The 13,463-nt window shown below is 34.9% G+C and overlaps 1 protein-coding gene across 13 annotated transcripts in view; it reads right to left on the bottom strand.

The window, feature by feature from the left end:
• The window catches only part of NBEA (neurobeachin), a 453,637-nt gene that overhangs the window by 363,199 nt on the left and 76,975 nt on the right, over positions 1 to 13,463 (bottom strand). For all 13 annotated transcript variants that reach the window (XM_030944908.1, XM_030944837.1, XM_030944889.1 and 10 more), the window contains exons 2-5: positions 10,434 to 10,665; positions 4,007 to 4,107; positions 3,661 to 3,756; positions 1,191 to 1,312 (exon numbers count right to left, since the gene is read on the bottom strand). In XM_030944908.1, coding sequence (XP_030800768.1) covers positions 1,191 to 1,312; positions 3,661 to 3,756; positions 4,007 to 4,107; positions 10,434 to 10,665 — 551 coding nt within the window. The remainder of the gene's footprint in view (positions 1 to 1,190; positions 1,313 to 3,660; positions 3,757 to 4,006; positions 4,108 to 10,433; positions 10,666 to 13,463) is intronic.

Below are 13,463 nucleotides of genomic sequence, written 5' to 3' on the forward strand. Positions count from 1 at the left end.
GGAAAGGGCCCTGGGGGTCCTGGTTGGTTGCAAGTCAAATTTGAGTCAGCAGTGCTCTGGCAGCCAGGAAGTCCAGGTGTGTCTTGAAGTGCATCAGGCACAGCATGGCCAGCTGGGCAAGAGAGAGGGTTGTCCCACTCTGCTCTGAGCTGGGGTGGCCTCACCTCAACTGCTGGGGGCAGTTTTAGGCACCAAAATATTAGAAAGATGTTAAACTATTGGAGAGTGCCTGAAGGAGGGCCATAAGAATGGTGAAGGGCCTGGAGGGGAAGCTGTATGAGACGCGGCTGAGGTCACTTTGTCTGTTTAGCTTGGAGGAGAGCTCATTGCAGCTACAACCTCTTGTGAGGGGAAGAGAAGGGGCAGGCACTGATCTAAATTCTCCGCGACAGGACCAGTGACAGGACCCAAGGGAATTAAGGGAATTGCCTGAAGTTGTGTTGGGGAAGGTTTATGTTGGATATTAGGAAAAGGTTTATCACCCAGGGGGTTGTTGGGCCCTGGAACAGGCTCTCCAGGGAAGCAGTCACAGCATCATGCCTGACCAAGTGCAAGAGGTGTTTGGACAACGCTCTCAGGCACATGGTGTGATGGGGATGGTCCTGGGAAGGGCTGAGTTGGGCTCAATGCTCCTGATGGGTCCCTTCCAACTCAACAGATTCTGTGATTTCCTTCTGAGATCAGTATATACTTAGTTTCTTTTATAGACATTACATTCACATTAAACTTTCACATTTTTGGGGAACCAGTCATCTGTTAACCATTTTTATATCCATAGATCTACTTTCCATTATCTTTAGCTAATGTGCGAACTGTGCACTCTGAGTCTAACAGATTTATTTTGTAGTACTGACATCACCTGAGAATCTTTACCACCAAACAAAAAATATGACAACATTTTCCATTTAAAGCTCTAATAATTAATATACTTTAGAATTCCTAAAGAAACTGCAACACTAGACTTCATGGTTTATCTACAAGGCACATGTCTTGAATCCATGGATTTCTGAATCACAAAGCGAAAAGGACAGATGGTTTTCTGAGAGTTTGTATACAGTGAGCGGCCATTAAAATCTTCAGATATTTGGCAGGGGCAGGGGGAAAGCATGTCAGGGACTAAAAAATAAGAAAGATTAACTGTTGTTAGGAAGCCAGAACAAACCATAACTGCAGCATTAAAAGTGACTTACCAATAGAGATAGGGTTTATCCTTATCTACATTGATATTGTTTAGTGGATCCATACGAAACCAGGTATTAAGAGTAAACCCATTTTGATAAGGCCACTTAGCAATAGGAGGCAACGCAATTGCCTGGAAAGAGGGAAGAAAAAAAAGAAATAATTAGTTTTCTGAGAAATACTCTTAAAAGTAATGCCTTTCTAAAATCCTGTGTCATTCTAGATCTGTAGATCTGCTTTAACTTTCAAATATGAAATATAGAAAAAAACTCCTTTAGATAGTGCTTTTGAATTAATGCATTACTTTTCTATTTTAAAATAATTTAAATTTTAACTACATAAATTCTATGAATAGAGGACACAAAATTAAATTTGTGAATGGGCAATATTAAGAGAACAAAAAAAATTACTTCTTCAGAAATGAAACTATAAATTCAGCTTCTAACAATTATTAATCTCATCAATAAACTTAAAATATAAAATCAAATTAATCAAGACATCATAAAATAGAGATTTATTGTTAAAACTAAAACTAAACCTTTCAAGGAACACCTTTGGGACATGGCTCCTGCCTCCTGATAGACAGTTTCCTGCCTGAAGCAGAAGAGCTGCTTGATGACAAATGGGAACAACACCTGGGAGTAGTTCTACTACCAAGCACAAAGTGTCCTCCAACTGGAGTGACTAACATGCCACCTGCACAGACTGGTAGAGATACAATACAGTACTGAGAAGAGCCCTGCAGCTGGGAAAATGAAGCAGCTCTCAGCAGCATATCTGTAGACTCTTAGCTCCTTCATACTGCCACTGAAGTCCTGGATACACAAGGAGCTCATACTTAACTTTAGAGAGAGCCAACCTGAAATCTCTCATGCTGATTAAAAGTTATGCTGTTTCTCTGTCTGATGTCAACCTTTTGCATCACACCTGAAAACATATTCAGTGCTAGTGAACTAGGTCCTGTCCAGTCTTTCTTCTAAAGGGCTTTGTTTTTGGGTCATTTTATAAATTTCTGCCCATGGTCCACTTCAGAAAATGTATCCTCTCCAGAACTTCATAGCGTAATCCAACATGCACTAATAAAGAAGTGTAAATTTGAAACCTATATTTCTTGATTTACAGGAGTGCAGTTCATCATGAGTAGTATGTGAAACAAGATCCTGGAAGAATCAAAGGAAAGAGACTCTGCATTTCAATCAAGAACTCCTGTTATAGATGCACATCTTTGGACAGGAAGGAATATTTGAAATCCTTCTCCTGCAAAACCTTTTTTGAACCTCTGATAAAAAATTAAATTTAAGAGAGAAATTTCATCAGGGTTTGCTTCTGAAGCCCAGAAATGTCAAAGCAGTATCACTGTAGATATTCATATTCTGCAACACCTGTCTTGCTGGTGCATGTACTTGTAAGAGATGTTAACTGTGGTTTTAATTTAACAGGAGATAATGAAACTTTCCCTTTCAAAACTTGGTAATTAATTCTTTACACAATTTGCCCTGTGGATTTTGCTGACACATCTGTTTATAAGGCTGGATATCAAACAAGATCAAAGACGTAATCCAGCAAAAAATAACCCAGGTGTAAAACAGTGATTATCAGCCAGTTTACTTTCCTGATGCAATCTGCCTCTCTGATAAGTCTGTTCACAAGGAATGGATATAGCAATTTGTGCTTAAAGAAAATTATCAGTGCTATTGATGGATGAAATGCAGGTAGAGCAGCCTTCATGCACTGGCATGAGAAAAGAGGAATCTCAGGATTATGTTCTGATAGAAGATTCCACATTCTACCTGAGCATATACCTACAATTCTATACCAGAATGGAACCGTACCTCAGATTTCTATTCCCTAGTATTAACCATTTGTATTTACTCTCTCAATAATCTATAAGTCTGTATACAATACATTAATTTATTTGTAGGGGGTTTTTTTCTGAAAATACGTGCAGTGAATGGAAGAGAGAATATCTACTTGGGAAGATTTGGAAAGGAATACAATTTCACCATTCTAAGTTATCTCCACTGCCTTGATGGAAAGGAAACAGTTGATGGAATTCAGACAAAACAAAACCTTTATAATAAAATTTATTACTAAGCAGGCACTGTAAACTGTGGTGATGTGGACAAGTTAACTTCTTGATTTATCTCAAGAAGATTTATCTCAAGAGATCTCTCCTTTATATAATATTGATTACATTATTCTAATAAAATAACAGTGTTCTTCGGAATTTTCACATTTCTCTTTCACAGTAACTTCCCCAGACCAAATTCTGCTGCTTGATATTCCATCCTCACAAGTGCAACTTCTCAACAACACAGCTGCCTTGTAGTCTGTGGAAGGCAATGTCTACACTACTCAAACATGTATTTCCACTCTCATTTCCTTTTCAAGAACTTCTGAAACCAAATGAAGGGAAATGCAAATGAGGAGTTTGTTTATTTATTTGTTCCTGAAATTGTAGAATTTTGGATGAAAACTTACTGCAGCACTACAGCCTGGGAAGTTGAAAAAGGTATCAGGCCCATGTCTCTGTGGCATCTGATTAAGGACTGATAATAATTTAACTGCATGTCTTGGCTGTGAAAAAAAGAAAATTGCACAAAAGTCAATACAACCATTTTTGTACTCTCTAGGCTACAAAGGAAAGTGGACAGTTTTCAAATAACAGAGCAAATTAACTTTAAAATAGTTAGCAAAAATACTTCTTGAACATATGTTCAGTCAACATGAGAAAACAAATTGAATTTTATATGTCCCAGGAGACAGTTTATGTTAACTTCAGGCTCTAATGGAATGACACTTAATGCTTTATCTGATCACAGCTTACCCAGATTCCATTTTCCCCTCGAAGCATGCTGAACAAAAGCTTCAACTCCTTGACAGTGATGCTGTAGCTGGCAAGAACCCCCAACATATCAACTAGGAGATCTTCAAAGGAAAATAAAGTTATTCTGAACTCTGAATTTCATTGCTTTGAAAAACACAACAAAAAAGCTGAAAAAATTAATACCTTTAAAAGTAAGTGTATTTGCACATTCTAAAAATCCAACTTACTTGTATTGAATATTTTAAAAAGTATTTCATGTTAAATTTTGCATCATACTTTGAAAAAGGTATTACATTTATAGAGCAATAATTCTTCCCATTTCACAACATGCATCACACATTATAAAGTTGCCATTCCTGCTGTATGTTTTTGGGATAAGAGATCCATCCTTCTTCTGAAGTTAGCATTTTTCAAAAAATTTTGACCCAAAAATTGCTTTACAATAACCTAACCCCAGCATTTTATATTATAATTTGTATCATTTCCCCATTTTTGCTACAGTGATGCTTCTGCTCTTTACTGTAATGAAAGGCCAGGGGAAAATAAAAGAAAATTAACACCTCCCTCTGACCCCTACAAAAAAACAACAAAAAAAAAAAAAAAAAAAAAAAAAAAAAAAAAACAAAAAAACAACAAACAAACAAAAAAACTCAAAAAACCAATCAAACAAAAACCCAGCAATCAAACCAAACAATAGCAAAACAACAAAAAACCATAAGGCAAACAAACAAACCAACAGAAATCATAGCAAGAAAAAAATTAAAGAGCTTAATAAAAAGAAGGGATCAAAATTGTTAACAGGATTATGGAATACAGCTTTCATTAAAATGTCTAAAAACCCATGAGCTTTTACAGTAAGAACATTAAACACAGTCTTCCTTTCAGAGATTATCAGGTTTAAAATTACTTATTTAAAACCCCAGAATTCCATTTTAAGAATTTGTTAGCTTGTGGGATGCTGAACTTTTTCTTATACTCCACACTTTTTTTCAGGAATAAAATGTACTAATAAGAATTAGGACTTCCTCTAGTGGGAGGTAAACCAATTTGCTCATATTCACAGATGAGGCATAAGAACTTAATTCAGAGATCAAGCAGTGAAATCCAGAGTTTTCAAAACAAAAGAGCTATGACACAACAGAATCGGCATTAACACACTTTCCCCATCTGTTCAACAACCACAGAACTCCCCCATCCCTCTCCTGCCTCCCTGCTAAAACTTGTAGAAGACACAACTTTCAACAGATAAGTTTACATTTTGTTGTAGGACTGCATGTTATCCATGTTCATTAGGGAAAGGATCACTCTTACTGGTGCTGACAAACAATAGTTTTCAGGAGAAACAATTATTTCCAAAGACATTTCACATTCATATTTTGTTTTAAAACAGATTTTCTCTTTGCAAATCCATATTTATGTGGTTTTGAGCAAACGCATTAATATTTATTTAGCTTTTTGCACAATGATACTAGCCTCTGATCTTTAGCAAGCAAAAGGCATGTGTGAAGAATAAAATATCATTTAATTTACAGAGACTTAGTAAACTGGTGAGTGAAATTGCCTATCAGGAAAGGGAAAAGAAAAGCATTGCAACTTAGCAGACATTTTCATCATAAATTCTGAATATATCCCTTCAAGTATAGATTTCCCCCCCCACCCCCTCATTTCGTTAATTTTCCCTTTAAAAACCCTGCCACATACATTTGTGACAGAATTAGGGAAAACAAAACACATCTAAGAAAAAGAAATGCCTTTTCTTTCATGGTGGTGGATTCTATGACTCAGCTCCCCTAGTACCTGCCCCCTCCACAGTGGTATCCAGCCTGCAATGTAAACCTGGCACATCCTGTACATGATCAGAAACTGGGAACAGTCACAGTGAGCACTCAGAAAAGGAAATAAGCACAAGAATTCTAATCTCTGGCTGACAATTTCCCAATCCCTATTTTTTAGTTTCAGCTTTCTTTTCAGATCAAGGGACTGCAAATTTTGCTTCCCTTACAAAGAAAAAATGTTGTGTAGAACCAAAGCTCTCTGGTGAAAATCAGAACCCCATTAAAAAAAAATCTTGTAACATAGAGGAAAAAAGTGCAAATTAATACAGTCAAACACAGAAATTATTGCAAGTTTTAAAAATCACTGAATGTGTGCTGCTGTGTTTCACTGTTATAGCCCTGTACTACCTTATGGCACAGAAAAATTCTTATTTCTACTGAAGATGTGGATAACCTTCAGGCACTAGAAATACATATTTATAAGTAATGAATTAAACATTGATGGAGAGAAACAAACATAAGCTCCCTAATTATGTAACTCTGGGTAAAACAATGACCTGGAAGATTGAAGCCCAGTAGATAACAAGCAAAGATAAAGCAAACAACATCTGCGGAAGTTGAAGCACTTAAGGCTATTTAAACGTTCTTGTTTCAATATAAAGACTTTAAAATAATTATTACATAACTTTATTCATACTTATTAGAAATCTCATAAAAGAGGCAGTCCCATCTGGTTTATAAACCCTAGCAATCCACTCATCTATAAATGGACGAAGGTCAGAAAGCATACTACAACTGGATTTTTTTAATGTCTACTTTTTTTTTTATATTAAATAAGATTACATATATAACTGGAATCCATGATCTCATTTCAGAAACAAGATTGTATATAATAATATTAAGTCCAGAAGGAGAAAACAGGCAGCTTCCCATTTTAAATGTATTTCTAATTTCTATTAATGGCACCTTCTGAATACTTTCATACTAAGCAGTTTTCATAAGATTTATAAATTAACCAGCAACCTTGAAGGAATGTTTAATTCAGTCACTTAATATGAAAATACAATAGGAAAATGCCTGCCTGTCTTTCAAGTAACAATGCACATATATCAAAATGAAGGGTCTGGCATTAACTTTGGAAGACATATTAAATAGCATTCGAAAGAAAACTTCAGGAAACTACCCTCATGTCTCCTTAACCTCTTAATATTACATGGCCATAAATTGTGAATTTTAACTCTTGTTAGTGTTGTGAATCAATTTTTACAGGTCAAAATAGACAATGTGATAATTTTGCAGTTTTTCTTACAGAATGGGTTGAAAGAGGAAAGCTTGTTAGCAGCCCACTAATGACAGAGCAGTCAAAAACCAACATTGTTGCTTGGAAACTATGAACTGTTTCAGTGCTTAAGAATTCAGTCCCTGCAGTTTTAGCACAATTACCTACATCATCACAATGTAACTGTGAGGAAAAATGGGACTTAGGTGAGACATACTACTCTCTGTGAATTCAGGCTGCACTCTCATCCATCGTTCAGACCTCTCAGATGGAACTACAGACACTCTATCCCAGAGTCCCTCAGAGCAGGTGATCTGCTTCACTACTCATCACCTGGAAACAGAGAACTGCAAAAAGTGAGTCCCTCAAGGAAGATCCTGCGCAAGCGTTAAAAAAAACCCCACCAATCATCTATGAAAATATTTTCTCCTAAACTATTGATAAAATGGCTGTCCATTCTCTAGATTAGTATAACAGATTGTCACAGTATAAAGATTTTTTTTGAAAGGTGATGCTTCTGAAAAGCAAACTGATCTCATTTGGGTTGCCATTGAGACTTTCAAAATGATTAAGCTTTTATTCCTCACCACACAATCTGTAAAATTGCATTAAGTTAGATATTTAAAGTACTTAGAACCTCATGAATCTGAGAGTCTCCATCTAAACAGACAGAAAAATTCTTCTCATTGCAAAAGTTTGGGTACATGTTTATTTGCTTCTGTCTTACTATCATAAAATCAGAGAAGAGTGGCTTCAGACTTAGACTGGTCCTGAAAGTGAGCTATCAGAACACAAAACAGACACTATTGCCTGTCTTGTCTATTTAAACCCTATCTAGGTCTAATCAAAATGTTTCACAAAGGAACAAGAGAGACAACCTAAAATCAAGCAAGCAACTCCCTGAGAAGCAAATTACAAAAAAAAACCAAAAAAGCCTCTATGATTTACAGATTATAAAAGCCAATTTCAAAACATTGGGTTGACAGAGTATTAGCAACTGTTTTGGGAAAAAAGTGGAAAAGTGGTAGAAGTAAAAATTAACACAGGTCTTGTTCAAACCATCCTCCCTTTAATGCTAAAAATCATTTTAACACAAAATTTCTTACTTTAATCCCTGGCTTTGGGAAGCTCATGGAAATATTTGAGGCAACAAAATTCTACAATTATGACCTCAATATCTGCAGTAGGAAACAAAGATACTGCTTTAGTTGTTACTGATTTTGCCTAATATCAAAATAGTTATTACATGACCTTTTTTGTTATTTCTGACTTATTACCAATATTATTAACCCTTATAAAAGGAGACTAAAGTGCTTACAGAAATCAAGAGATAAAAGCAAAATGATGAATTTGCTTGCTTCCATGTCTTTTTCAAAAAAAACTCTCAAAAAAATCATCTATTTACAGTTATGAGAGAAAACCCCTAGGAAGCGTGATTCTGTTCAATTCCTGCTCATAATACATAGATGAATACTCAGATAATATGAAACACACTGCAAAGCTAAAATGTCATCAAAATTCCAATATTCAGTTTTGATTTTCAGTTAAATATGTACTCCCTTCATCCACATAGATACCAAAGAACAAGCTTAGTGAAGTTTTTTGTGCAGAAGGTCTCTTTCTGAAGAACTGTGTGACCACTCAGAAAAAATATTATTGAGGTAGAAGATCCATTATGTTGGTTTTTTTTTTTATTATTTACTACCCCTGGCTTATATTAATATCTGTAAATTCAAAGAGTTTTTTTAATTTCCAAATGCTCCTAAAAGCCAGATCACACGGTCTTGATTTCTGACATCTACAATTAATTAGGCAGTTAAAAACAACTCTCTAATGGAGGCGCTATCACAGTCTTCTATGCCCCATATACAAGTACCACTCACAGGAGCTTAAATTGGATAAATTTTGTTGGTGGGATTACCCATGTAAGAAAATTATTTCCATGAGTAATAACCTGAAAAATTTTAGGATAGAAATTTTTGTTCTCATCATAAAATGTGTTATATTTAACATGGAATAAAAGAGTATCTTTACCCTTACACTATTCTGAGATACCGTACTTACAAATACAGTAAAACAAAACATATTTGCTGAAAAACATCATTTATGAATCTATTGGTCTGTTATACTTAAATCTGAATTTCACTGTACAGTATTCAGCATAACACATGATTTTAGCATTTAGGGATACATTTCTAAAGATGTTGATTTTGACTTGCTCTGAAAAAAAGGATGTACCTTTTCTAAACACTTAATATTACAAACACATTCATACTGAAACAAAAAGAAAAAAGGACAAAGAATAAAACATTCCTCAGTAATCTAGTTTTCATCCTACTGTAATCATCTTTTGCTTCTTGTCTGAAATCCTTGCTAGTTTATTGTTCCACAAAACCTATATATGTGTCAGGAGTCAGATCATCAACTAAAATATTAGAATTACAGAAGGTAAACCTCTGACATTTTTCAAAAATGCCTCAAATGTAAGGCATTGAGAGGCATCCTCACAATCTTACCATCAGTCACAAATTATATAAGAATTAAGAACTTTGCTTTCACACTCTATTGAAAGAAACTGCTAAGCCCCCTCAGGGAAAATAAATAGTAGTCTTATCAATCTCTTCAGGTGCTCTTTTCAAACCAGGTGCCATATTTAAATGTGATGAGCAAACCTGTCCTGTATCCAATAATCAGGATTATAATCTGTACCCTGCTATGGAGAGGATGTAGTGTGGAATATCATAAACTCCTTCAAACATACTATGAAAACCTTAACTGGGCAATGACTTTATCACTTATTTTCAGCAAACAAACAAAGCATATTTTTTAATGCTGCAATATATTATAGGATGTTAAAACCCACGAATGCAAAAAATGAAAATATATTACAGGGCTCACAGGAATACATTATGGAATGATTGTTTAATGTAATCCATACATCCAGCATTCAAACCTGTAAATAATATCTGTTATGCTGTCATATGAAGTTATGTTTAAAATGGATCTTCTAGCAATTCTGGCATCATGACTAAAAATTGACCAATGTATATAACAACTAAAATATTGCCTCGTAGTTAAAAAGTCTAACACACTGGTTTTAATTCCTTTAAATTTTTTTATCACTAAGATAACAGTATCTTCTCAAATGAATTAACAACCAGTTATTTTACACCACGTATCTACAGAGATTTCAAGGTAAGAATATATTTTTGTCATTTTCCTGAAATTAATAAAAAAGTACTTCTGACTCAATAGCAGTACTAATGAAAACATCACTTTAAATAAATACCAAAACATCCCATACCCTTCCATAATCACAAAACATAGGCAGATCAAGAACGCAATAATTATTTTATCAGTTGGCAATTTATACCTGCAATCATGTCGTCCACAGTACTCATCTTCAGCAGTACCTGTTCAATTAAGCCAACTTCCGTGCTAGTCTGTAAATTACGGACACTTTTACGTAGAATTGCAGTGAACATACTCCAGATTTCTGCTTGGCACGTCACATCACAGTGCTCCAAAAGCTCTGACATGCATGTGATGCTCTCTGCATCCTGGATTATAAAGTTCATCTCTAGATCAAATTCGCCACCAACCAACTAAAAAAGAAAACAAGAACAGTATTACAGTGTGAAATACATAGTTTAGTGTCTCTCATACCTTCATTGTGGCCAATACAGAATACGTTTTACATGGTTAGAGAAGCAACTTTGATAAGAGAAACTAACAGCTATGCTTTCTACGATCAAATTAACAATCATGCTATGCAAAACAAAACTTATAAAAAATATACACACTAATATCATAAAACACTTCCTTTAATTTTGTCGCTGTGTTGAATACAGCATCTCAATAAAATAAAATAAAATATATTTGAAGCATTCCTTCTTATGAAGTAATTGTTATGGTAGCCTGGCCCAGACAGATGTAGCACAGAACCTGAAAAGCTCAGGAAGAAATTGAGGCTTTTCCACCATTCTCTGAAATTTGCCTACTCAAAAATAAAAAGACACTAAAATTAACGCAGCTTTTTCTCCTGATATAAGCTAACATTTGCCCTTAGTTATGAATTTGGAAGACCTTACTGCCTTTTCCATTATCCCACCCAAACAGTCATGCTTGGAAAAAGAACCACTCATCTGCTCTGGAGTAACACAGACAGAGAAAATTTATATAATTATACCACACATCACTCATTGTGTGGTCAAGGAAACCTGCTGGCTGGTGCAAGGGAGAGACTGCACCAGGAAAGGAACAAGCACTCAGATAAGAAGCGAGTTAACAGCAATTCTGATGAAATGACAACCTCTTATCTATCCAGATACTGGCAAAACACTATCCAAAGTCCTAAGCTCCAATTAAACACAACAACAACCAGGTGTGTAATAGGAGGGAGAGAAAAACAAACCAGTAGAAGATATAGTCAAGAGGAAATATATCTTCAGGACTGGAATTCAACAATTTTGATCAATCATTTGTGTAACTTAAAAAAGCTGAACTCAAGAAAATCTACTAAACCAAATATGAAATTTAGTTTAAAAAGAAAAAACAGTGCCATTTTAATGGCATAAAAATCTTACTGTTCTGAGGAAACACAGTCTGACTCATGAATCCTACTTTATCCTGATAACTTTGAAGACTTTTGAAAGTACCAGTGTGAAATTTCACAGAATCATGGAATCACAGAATGGCTTAAGTTGGAAGGGGCCTTAAAGATCATCTTGTTCCAACCACACTGCCATGGGCAGGAACATTCCACTTGACCAGGTTACTCAGAATCCCATCCAGCCTTGGCCAGTCTCTCTGGGAAACCTCTTCCAGTGCTTCACCACTCTCACAGTAAGAATTTCTTCCTAATATCTAATCTAGACCTTCCCTCCTTCAGTTTAAGGCCTTCCCCCCCTCAACCCAGAACGTGCCCTTGGTAAAAATTCCCTGTCCAGCTCTCTCTTAGGCTCCCTTTGAGTACTATAAGGTCCCCCTGAAACCTTCTCTTCTTCAGGCTGAACAAGTCAAGTCTCTCAGCCTGTCAGTAACACTAATTTTAGTAACTGTAAATATATTACACAAAATAATGGAATAAATTAATATTAAAATAACTTTAAGATTTTTGTTCTATTTGTTTAATGGAGTTATATAATTAAAATTCAATAAAAGCTTAATTTAAAGATATTCAAAGAATTATCTCTTATAAGCGCATAATTTCAACAGTCAATTTTAATAGAAGGCAATTCTATGGCCTATTTAAAAGCAGTTTGTATTGACTTGAAATTAAACTCTAAAAAATAAGCAAGTTGAAATATTATGCAAACATTTTTTGGTGGCTAAACCTATCCAAATATTCAAAGACTTCTTTCATAACCCATCTTCAGACAATTAATACAATACATTTAACTTCCCACCCTAATTCATACTTTGCATTCACTTTTAAATTACTTTTTCCTCTATCAATTAATTGCTAATAATAATTATAATTTTGTAACATAAAAGCTTCTAATATGCTAAATATATAAACTGACTACCTCCTTAGTTCTCCTGAGACATTTAATTACATTCAAATAAAAACTATTATCCTAATTATAATTAGTACTTTAATTTAAAACTTGTGACGGCATATCATATATTTGCATATTTGGTAAACACATGATGTGTACCAAAGGAAGCCGAAAAACTTTCAAGATTAGAAGCACACTATTTCTATGGTCATTCTTTAGCATTATGAAATAGTTTCATAGAGGTTTTTACTTTCTTTTCAAGAAATCCAGGCAGAATTTTTATTTCTGAAAACACCAGCAACTTGTGCATACTTCATCAGCAATCTGCATTGTTGTGTTTTCAGATATCTCTTCACCAGGATGAGCCTGAGATTATGTCAAAAACACACAGAATTAAAACAGCCACCTGTAGAAGACATTCAGTTGAACTCTCTTAGATTAATATTCCGAGATGAAATAAAACACCTCCTGGAAGTGTTTACTTTCCTCCATTTCTTTCCATAGAGAAAATCTGGGATGAAAAATTGTATCTGCTAAGATTTCATCACTGGATTCATTCAAAAGCCATGTGGTCACAGATCAGGATCACTGGCCTTAGTTGGCTGGGCTTTTGCAAGAGGATTGGATCAGAGAACCTCCAGACCTCTGTTTCAATCTCACCAATTCTGTGATAATATTTAGACAGGCTATCTTCAGACTAGATATGCTACCCACCATTTGGTTTTGATAAGTTGGACTTAAAAACAAGGAAAAAATTCAGTTATGCCTCAGTTGGAATGAAGAGGTACAATCCAGACTAATTCCCTTTCCTCAAACAGTATTCATAGTAAAATTCTAATTAATTTAAATTAATAAACTAATAAAGAATCAGTAAAACAAACAGAAATAATTCACTACAGACT

The sequence above is a fragment of the Camarhynchus parvulus genome, chromosome 1 (genome assembly GCF_901933205.1).
Source record: "Camarhynchus parvulus chromosome 1, STF_HiC, whole genome shotgun sequence".
In the NCBI taxonomy this organism is placed as follows: domain Eukaryota; kingdom Metazoa; phylum Chordata; class Aves; order Passeriformes; family Thraupidae; genus Camarhynchus; species Camarhynchus parvulus.